At 41.0% G+C, this 10,004-nt stretch overlaps 1 protein-coding gene across 2 annotated transcripts; it reads right to left on the bottom strand.

Moving 5' to 3' along the window:
* Positions 1-234: 234 nt before the first annotated feature.
* Positions 235-9,114, bottom strand: b4galt3 (UDP-Gal:betaGlcNAc beta 1,4- galactosyltransferase, polypeptide 3). Of its 2 annotated transcripts, none has more exons than XM_044352116.1 (8): positions 8,817-9,114; positions 8,124-8,235; positions 7,483-8,038; positions 7,088-7,323; positions 5,419-5,609; positions 5,191-5,313; positions 4,179-4,283; positions 235-3,629 (listed from the first exon to the last, which is right to left on the bottom strand). In XM_044352116.1, the coding sequence occupies exons 3-8, from the start codon at positions 7,763-7,765 to the stop codon at positions 3,272-3,274; spliced, it is 1,296 nt and encodes a 431-aa protein (XP_044208051.1). In that variant the 5' UTR covers positions 7,766-8,038; positions 8,124-8,235; positions 8,817-9,114; the 3' UTR covers positions 235-3,271. The 2 variants fall into 2 exon arrangements, with proteins under 2 accessions (XP_044208051.1, XP_044208052.1); XM_044352117.1 differs by having other exon boundaries at positions 8,124-8,213.
* Between the last annotated feature and the right edge of the window lie 890 nt (positions 9,115-10,004).

The following is a 10,004-nucleotide window of genomic DNA, read 5'->3' as shown; positions in this document are numbered from 1 at the left end:
GACTGCTAATCTTCCAGCTAGCATGAGCATCTCTGCAATGTTTAAGCTGGTGGAGCAGCGCTAAAGCCTATATTCATTAAGAGGCCTGAAGTGTTATGGAAGGGTAATCACTGTAAGTATTGAAGAGTATTTATAGTATAGTGTTTATATAATTATTTGTAGCTCCACATTTATGCCATTGCATGAGTTGTGTTTGGTAAGTTAATGATAAAAAAAAAAACATAGAAAGAGACATATGTTTGATTATGTGTTTTATTGGTTTACATACTTGCTTTCTGTCACAATAGTGTCCATCACAGTTAATGCTTCTGTTGCCTTTTTTGCTGACCTTGCTCTCTACACACACACACATGCACACACTCAGGCACACACAGAGACACAGAATCTTTCATCCTAAAGAGAAGGTCAGTAAATAAGAATACTGATGCAAATATCATGGTCATTCATTATCAATGATGTAACGTATTCACCAGTTCTCAACATCCCATCTTTCAGGTCGGGTGCTTCTCAACAATCATGTTCTCAAAAGTGTGTTGTTGATGACAGAATGACCTCATGATCAAATTAAATCTTTTAATTAAAAAAAAAAATGTTACCATGAAGACCCAATCCTGATTACTGTATTTGCATTCAACTACACAGCATATATTTCCAACACTTATGCGAAACATCCTTTATAAAAACTAGCCTATTTATTAAATATAGAACAATTTTCAGGTAAGCTCACAATTTGCTGATTAATCTGCTGAGATTACATAACGCCCTTAAAAGCTTTCAGTGTGTCACTGCTTCATGTCATAGGCATTGTCCCTGGCAGTATGATAAATGGTGGATATATATTATATTGATATGCAACTAAATGATTATTTTGTATAAAGCTAAGACATTAGGCCTTATTGTCTCTCTATGAACTCCGTCAAGACAATCTGTTAGTACAGCACTCTTTGTTTCAAGCAGGTAATATTTCTCAATAAATAAACATAGATTCCTTCTATAAAACTATATCCATTCATAAAACTCTCACCATGTAGTTTTTCATTCTCTTAACCAGTAAAATTCAGAGTTGTTCTACACCTTTAAGCTGGCAAGATCAATCATGTGATACTATGCAAATGAGAAACCCTCCACACAATGTGATGCAAAGATTTGATTGGCTGAAACCTGTGAATGGGCAACGTTCATGATTAACATTCATGTCACAACACTGCAGTTTCATTCAGTCCTTGGTTACTCTTGGCTGGCGCTATGCCAGACAATGCCACTTGAGGGCGCTCACATACAGTATAACCCAGCAGTGTGCCTTCAATCTATGCATAACATGAACTCATTTCATGAGGCACGGTGTCAACATAAGAAACGTGGAGATATGGTGTAAAGGGATAATAATCTGCTCTACAATGGAAATGGGCGCTTCAACCACTAAAACACATCCACACTGCAAAAATCACTTTAGAATTCTGCGCATTTAGCTCTATGAGTGACTCAATAAATAAATCAATAAATTACATACATTCAAATTAGCATTAGTACTACATTACCTGTTAGTATGATAGAACACAATTCCACACCATAAAATCTGTGTTACAACATTTGTGTTACGTCATTTTTCAAGCTATGCGATTATACAGTTAACCATTTCCCTAGTCAAATAGCAGCAAGAAACCCTACAGCCTACAAGTGGTCAGATTCAAGTCCCCCTCCACAAACTAAGCACCTCACCTGATAAACTCTCCCTCCGCAAAAGGTCTACTAGGATGACAACTCAAAATGATACATTCCCAAATGGCTGATGTGGAAAATAAACTGAATGTCGGAGAAAGTAAGTGGCTTTTAGATAAATTTATCTGTCTATAAAAATGACCTACATGCATGTCCTGATCTGGCAGCCCTCAGAATAAAACTATTACACTTTTTCTTCTTCCTTGTCTCCTTTCCTTCAAGACACAAAAGCTTTGTTCTAGGGAATGAAGAAAGACAAGGAGAGGCAGACACTCATTTATACACTTAGATGCATCTGGGCCTTTCATAATACACTGAAAGACCCTCTGTGAATACGTCAGACCTTCTAGTAAAAAGCTGACCTAAATCTATACACAGTGATTTATTGTAACTATGACCACTTTTGATATTAAAACACAATCTGAAACTTGCAAATGTGTAGTCATGTGCCTTAAATATTGTCTGTAAGTTTGCTTTTTTCCATACCTGACTAATCTAAAAGAAAAATAATAAAATCACAGATAATATCAGAAGCACAAGTCTGTCCATTTATCGAGAATATAGTCAAACTCGACAACAACTATCATGCCATTTTAAATGTATGGTTATCTGACAGGCATAAAGATAGTCATGATAATATTTCCTCACTTTGTGTGGTTGAATACAGTTATCTTTCCGTATGATTTGATTGTCTAGAAACTAAAACTCAGAGAGAGAGGCACCAGACTGTAAGGAAGGACAAGTAAAACAAACCAGTAAACAAATAAAGAAGTCTCTCTATATAAATATAAACTCTAGAATTGTCTGATAACTATGGAGTTGGTCAGCGCTTGATCAATGCACACAAATATAAAACGGCAGTCCTGGAACAAATATTTGTTCTGACCTAGAATCAGCTTTAGCCTCCCTGCTTTTATATGTTTGCCACAAGGCAGGAGAGATAAAATTAACCCCAGGTCAGTGTCTAAAAGCAACTATACCAGTCTATAAAATGCGCATAAAAGAGAGAAGGCACAGAAACACAAACCCACCGTGGAGTGGGGGTGGACTGACAGCAGCAGTTTTTTTGGGAGCAGACTGGATGAAGCTGCAGGTCTGCTGGCAGCAGATGGGTTGCTTACAACTTGCAATGTCTGGAGAAGAGCAGAGATTTATATATTTGCTGCCTCGTTTTCATTTAGTTTGTTTTGCAACTCTACTTGGATACGACTGAGGTGTTCGCCTTTCTTCTGTTGGTCCCAGCCTAGTTATGTTTGTGACCACAGACTCATATCAGTCACCGCCAGAGTCACATTCAGTGGATGATAAACCAAGAAGAGGTGACTCAGTCGTTTTCCTGAATGCACCCTTGTAGACAAAGTGGCTTCTTCGTTTGCTCCATTGCTTCAATTTGAACCTGCACTGACACGGAAAACTGGTGTACGGTTCAGTCCAACAGCAGAACTGATCTACACTTTGCTTTCCTCCATTTTTTTTTCTTTCAGATCAAAGTGAAAGGAGAAGCCACTTTATGCTACAGATAAGATGCAGTCCTGTTATTATACACTTCATTCTATTTCATCACACCTGTTTTCTCCTGTGTTGTTTGATTTACTGCCTTTGACTCGGCAGGTTTCGTCTTTACACCATCCGGCTTGGCCACAGTGATATTTGCCGCCACAGCCCCTTTGCTTTCACCACTCTTCTCCTGTTTGGCTGTGCCTCCGGTCTTGCTGGTGCTACGTTGTTGAACAGGGGTTGTTGTTTTTACAGGAATGGGTATTTTCCCCGGGGGTAGATGGGGATCCTCTCCGATGTTGACAGTGAGGTTAGTGTAGAGGGGCTCCAGCTCTTTGGAAAGGAGCTCATAAGTCAGAGAGTTGAGGCCGTCAGAGCGCCAGTTGAGTCTTGTCCTTTTCAGAAGGTCAAATCTACAATGACAAACAGGGTCAAGCTTTAACAGTGCCACATGAAAAAAAAAACCTCTCCATAAAAGTTAATAAAGTGCTCCTGGCATTGAAGAACAGTGGTGGTTTATTATAGTTGAGATATATTTCCATGTGAATGCAGCTTGTGGCACTACAGCTGGTTTGCAGGATCTTGTTTTCATAATCAGTAAAGTCTTTCCAAAGCATTATGGGCAGGAAAAAAAAATAATGAGAAAACTAATTGTTGTACCCGGCAAAGGAAAATTGCCAAGCCCACATAACAGCAACAGCCTGTCAACAAAAAAATTAAACAACCATTATTGGAAAAACTCAACATGCTAGGGGCGTTGGAGATGGAAAAGATTAAGCGAACGAGGGGAGGACAATAATTCTGATGCCTGTCTCTAGCAACGGGAATGAAGCCAGGACAAAAGCTAGTGTTGTAATATGAGTGTTAATTTGCCAGTGTCAAATGTAATTTGTCGTTTTACAGTTTAAAAATATCCCACTAAAGTCTCTACATCATTTTTGTGTGTGTGTGTCCATCTGTACCTGCGTGGGTTCTGCTCATTGCCTCGGTCCCCTCTATGTTTGATCATCTTGTAATGACCAATGGCCACTGGAGGGCGTACGATCTTCATGCCAGACAGACGCACTCTGGATAGGGAGCACACAACAGGAGTCAGCAGAAACAGCAGATTCTCAATCAAAAGCATAAATCTAAGAAACTTAATCCCTGCGTCAGAATAATATTAGATCAACAAAGCCTTGTGCTTTACTATTCATGCGATTTTCTATTACTCAAAGCTATAGCACTACTCCATCTAAGTATCTAGAGAATTGTGGGTGACTCATGAGAATAACATACTTCTATGTGAACTATAGGCGGAGGAAAACTTTGTGGTTCCCTTTTCCCATCTCTGGTCCTTGTGTACCACTCCAGTCATCTAAGGCAATCAAAACATGTAACTAATGTTGTGATCGTCCTATATATATGATACATTTTTCAAGTTGCAAACATCACGCACAAAGGGCAAAATATTACAGAAAGTTTAATGTAGTTCTGCTTTGTGCAAGCTTCTGGATTTTGATTTATCTGATGCATGCAGTACCATAAGAGATTGGTAAATGTTAGAGGAGCCAGAGAGCGGAGAAAGGGGACCGCAGCATAGAAGTGAGAGGAGTCGGAAAACTGCCTGAAAACTCCGAAGCACGCAGCCCAGCCCAACTCTGCTAGTTGATCCATGCGAACATACTCACTGAGCCCACTCCAAGAGACACACAGCAAAGCCACAGCGGTGGGAGGGGACGTGAAGATGACAAATGATGTTAAGACACATAAAATAAAAGTTAAAGAAAAGGAAAACATGTGGTACTGAAACTGTAAACATGAGAAAAGGACGAGTGAGTAGAGTAAAAGACAGTAAAAAAAAAGCACAAGAAGTAGAGAGGTTGAAATGGCCGAGCATGTAGAGCTGATACGGAACACCCACGCACGTGTCACATGCAGTTTACAGTTCACTCTGTCATCATGCAGTGTGTTTGCTCCATTCATCCTCTTTACCTGGCAGCAATGTCATCATCCTCCCCGCCCCAACCCCAGTACTGGTTAGGGAAGCCATTCATCTTCATATACTGGTCTGGGGTCACTGCAGACACCCCACCAAAATACTGTGGGTACGGCAGCCTGGGAGGGTCACATCACCAATGTACAATCTTGAAAATAATGTCTCAGGGCAATGCGTTTTATATAGAAGTCACATCAACACACAAATTCACTCTGTGCGTCTACCTGTATCTGAACTTGTCCATGGCCACAGACAGGTGTGTGGGAAACTGTTTGTGACAGGTGTAGGTGTTGTGGTCATTCTCAGGCAGCAGGTCAACATCGTGCAGGAAGATACAGCTCCAATCTTCATCTCTGAGGGCCTCCCGCACACCAACGTTCAGCAGCTTGGCTCGGTTGAAAGTACCATTCCCCCACTGCAGTCGTAAACAGAGAAAGTAACACACACACACAGGAATGTGTTCATTTCAAAACATGTCTTAAGAGCTCATTCACTCATTCTGATGGCTAAGGAACACAATTTGAGGTCACTCTGCGGTCAAAAAGTATGATTGATAATATGTAGGATGATCAAAATGAGCCGACAATAAGTTAATTGGGAGAGCACACATTTTTTACTGTTGACAAGAAGAACAGCAATCATATGTTATTATGGTTACAATTTTTCTACATGGTAGCCCAGGAATGCTGGCTACACACATTAAGGCATAATTACTGTAGTTTTAAAGTTCTGCAATAATGTGGTGTTTGTGGACCCCAAGACGAATAGCTTCTGTTTTAATGAAGCTAATTGGAATCCTAATAAATGAGAAATTAGATTATAATATTATTATAAATTAAAGAATTTGGCCGGTGATTTTCTATATTTTTCTTATTGTCAACAAATCTCATGTGGAGAGCCAAACAGACAATGAACTCATTGTACTTACAAGTACTGTCCATGTATCCAAAGCCTGATATATTGAATTCTTCTGTGCCACAAACCTCCATTGTTGTCCAAAAAATATTAAAAACACGTCAATGAGCTACACCGCTGCACTGGGTAACATGTTCCTTCACCACCAAGATTATCATCACTAGCTGGTTGTGCTACATATCACAACTTCTTGACTTTGTACTGAAGTTTTTTGAGAAATTTACAATGTAGCACAAAGCCAAGAGGTTGTGATATGTAGCACAACAGGCTGGCGAAACACTGTAAACAGAACTGCGTTCCTGCACAGCTCAGTGGCATCTGCCGTACATGGAACTACTCTCTGGAGACAAAAAAAGTGATTGTTGTTATTACTCTTTGGAGCCGTTTCTAAACATATTGCCATGACCATAATCTTTGTAGCAAAGGAATACGTCACCCAGTGCCTCAATGTGGCTCACAGACGTGTTTTTAACTTTTTGGATAAAACGAAGCTCTACAGCACAGACGAATAAGATTTATCAGGCTTTGGATACACACACTTACTCACTTACTTGTAAGTAGGATCAGTTCATTGTTGGTTTAAAGAAAAATAGAAAATTGCCAGCTTTATCCTTTAACAATTAGCATTCACTGATTAACTTTCTCTGTCAGAGGTATTACACCAGTATAACACCAATAAAGAGTGAGAGTAATAAAAATAATACTGCCAAGCAGCATTATAGCAGTAATATAACCATGTTATACCAGTATTACACCGATGTTATACCAGCATGGTAACAACAGTAGTACATTAGTGATATATTTGTGTTAATAGTATGCCATATGTGTGTTACATCTGTGACACACCAGTATACACCAGTGTCACACAGTATGAAATGTTAATGCAATGAGTTTATCAATGAGTTATAGTAGCACAATAATATGCTAGAAACACAATGAAAAACATACTGCCAGGGACATTTTCACAAATCAAATGACCTGCTGTACTATGTAGATGCTGTAGTGGATCTGCTGCCTCTGCAGGAAGGGGTGGAGGTGATAGAGGAGGGCACGGAGGTGGGTCTGCCGGTTCCGATATGGTACCACTATCGCAGTGTGGTGGCGGGGTTCACAATCTGGAGGCCGGTAGCGTCCGCCTGGCATCACTAACGGGTTCCTCTGTCTGATATCCTCCAGTGACAGAGGAGAGGAAAGATGCACAGACACAGGTCCAACTGGAGGAAAAAGAAAGTGATCATTGAAGTGATATTGATTGTCTGGCTTTTGTCCGACCAACAGCTTAGCAAATTACCACACAATCGTTCACTGTGACTGTGCAGTATACACATATGTTACCTATAACAGCATACACTTAGCCCTGCTCTCTCACTCACCCAGCAGCGGGGAGGGGATCTGACAGTCTTTCAGTGGTGGTCCGGTAGCAGGGGGTCCAGTGCCGGAGTTGCGAGGAGGGGGAGGCGGCACTCCCAGATGACTGAGGTTGGTGTAGACGTCGTGGGGTCGAGAGTAATCAAATTCCGGCTCTGTGGTGTGCACCAGGACAGACACAAGTCCTTTGAAGCCCCCAAGGGAGAAATAGAGCACAAAAGCAAACTGGAAGCCCACCAGCAAGGCTAGTGTGCATGGGGAGTCCAGAGAGCGCCCACAGCACGCCATAGTAAAGTAAGATACGGTGAAATTGCACGTGGGGGAATTGGATGGATTGAGGGATGGGAGGAGCGATGGGGGGGGAAGCAAGTGGCAGCTGGGTGAGGAGGGTGGAGGAAGAGATGGGAAATGAGCAAGGAGAGGCAGAAGGAGAGGAGGGGAAGGAGGCAGCGCTGAGTGCAGGCTCAGGCGTGCAGGAAGGGGCTGTCCATCGTTAGGAATGGGTAGTAGTGGTGGTGAAGCTCAGTCAGCACTGCCATCACCTCCTGACCACAGATATCACTGAGAAGGAAGAAGGAAATTATTGTTGGTAAAGACAATCACTGCTAGTCATTATTATTGTATTACATGAGTCGTGATGTGGTACCTTATTTTACACAAGACTAATTAAATCCTGCCCTGGGCCAGGAAGGGCTCACTCCACCTCTCTCCTCCTCTTCCTCCTTTCATCATCATGCTTTCCGTTAAAAAAAAAAGACCTGAAGGAGTAAAAATGCACCAGCAGATTTGTCTCAGCACCACTGTGTAGTCTACTGTAAGCTAAAATAAGCCGGGGAATGACAAGCAGCTACAAACAAATGTCATGTTTGCTTCTTTATTTAGAATGGCTTATTTTCAGCAGTGACATTTCCATGGGGCATATACTATATGGAAGAGAGGCTCATGCCTGCAGATCAAATTAATCCAACATCAGAGTTCCCCCTTTTTTCCAAACAATTAAATGCAGTAGCAAACCCTGCCGTTATCATTGGATGCTGCTGATGAATTTCATAAGACAGGAAACAAAATATGATAGCTACCAAAAACAGATCAGACCACAGCTGAAACAGCGCCACGTTTATCAATACAGAGAGCCTTCCATCCAGTTGATTAGCCTACCAATATCTGTCGTTAGGCCTATACAGGAAAACGTGTGTTTTAAAGCGAAAATGTACCGATAACATTTAATCGAGAGGATCGCTGGGTACAAGAATTCACCTGTCGTCCACAAAAGCTGCTTCTTAATTCTCAGATTTTAATTCTAGGCTGTTTACAAGCTCTGTTGCACCAGCCGACTCACCAGCACATCCCTGCGACATTTCAAATCCATCCCCCGGCTTCCATTGAGAATCGACGGGCCGCTGCCACCAAGTAGACGCGATGGACCGAAAGATAGGCCTACCGTTTTTTCCTGATGCTGGTCGCTCCTCCTCCTCCTCCTCCTCCTCCTCCTCCTAATCTCTCATCTGAGGCGAAATCTCTCCGTAGCTGTTTAGAGACGGCTGCAGACGCTTTCACACGCAAGAGCATCGCCGCATATCCACCCAGTGTCAACACAGGCAAGTCCGCTCTGCCTCGCCGAAACACGGCTGTATCATTGAGCCAGATGGGCAGGGGCGCACCGCGGTGACGCACTGAGCGGCAATTTTGAAAATGGAAATGAAATTATCATTTTCATCCCTGATGATTCATATTAATCATAATAGTAAATGTGCATAGATATATAACCATATAGAATAAAGATTAAAGAGTATTAATCTAGATGCATCATGCTTACATACAGTAGACCTACAGTTATGTCACCTGACATAATATTGAACTATTATGAAGTTCAGAATATCAGCTGAAACGTAGCCTTATATTCATCTGAAACATAATAATAAATATGCAGTCTGACTCTGTCCCTTAAAGTTATATAACATTATTTACACTATTAGTTTGTATTTGTATTATAGTTTGTATATTTTGGAAAGTCTTTTTTTACTGTGCAGATTGACTCTTTCAGCCTGCTCATCTTTTTTTCTCCCTTGTTTGTGTGTGTTCATCAGTACTGAAGAAGCACCCTGCAGAAGAAAGAGTGTGAAATTGTGTGATTGAATCCCATCAGACAAAGGTAATCTAACACACACACACACACACACACACACACACACTGTGGACTACATCTGCAAAATACAGCATGTGACACAAAAGTACAACCGGTCAAGACATCTGTCATAACTAAAAACATTCATCAAAACTTCCACAACAAGGAGTTTTTTCTATCTCCAAACATTCTTTACAATTTTATTCTGCTCGTCAAATAAAAAAAGACTCGTTGATCTCTTTTGCTGACATACTGTTGTAGATAATTTACGTATTTGTACTCTGACGCAAAAATACTATGTTGACACTGATTGAAAAAATGGCTATTTTGACTTTATTTTCCCTTTAAACATACCAGATGAAGTGCTCATATTGAAATTAAGATACGGATTCAAATTGAAGA

Source organism: Thunnus albacares, chromosome 5 (genome assembly GCF_914725855.1).
Source record: "Thunnus albacares chromosome 5, fThuAlb1.1, whole genome shotgun sequence".
NCBI lineage: Eukaryota > Metazoa > Chordata > Actinopteri > Scombriformes > Scombridae > Thunnus > Thunnus albacares.
The sequence above is the reverse complement of the archived record's forward strand: the minus strand, read 5'-3'. Positions and strand labels throughout refer to the sequence as shown.

Coding starts and splice junctions, on each gene's coding strand:
- b4galt3 (XM_044352116.1), bottom strand. CDS start 7,765: ATGGCGTGCTGTGGGCGCTCTCTGGACTCCCCATGCACACTAGCCTTG. Junction 5,610..7,087: donor GCATCTACATAGTACAGCAG/GTCATTTGATTT, acceptor TTACGACTGCAG/TGGGGGAATGGTACTTTCAA. Junction 5,314..5,418: donor ATGGACAAGTTCAGATACAG/GTAGACGCACAG, acceptor TGACCCTCCCAG/GCTGCCGTACCCACAGTATT.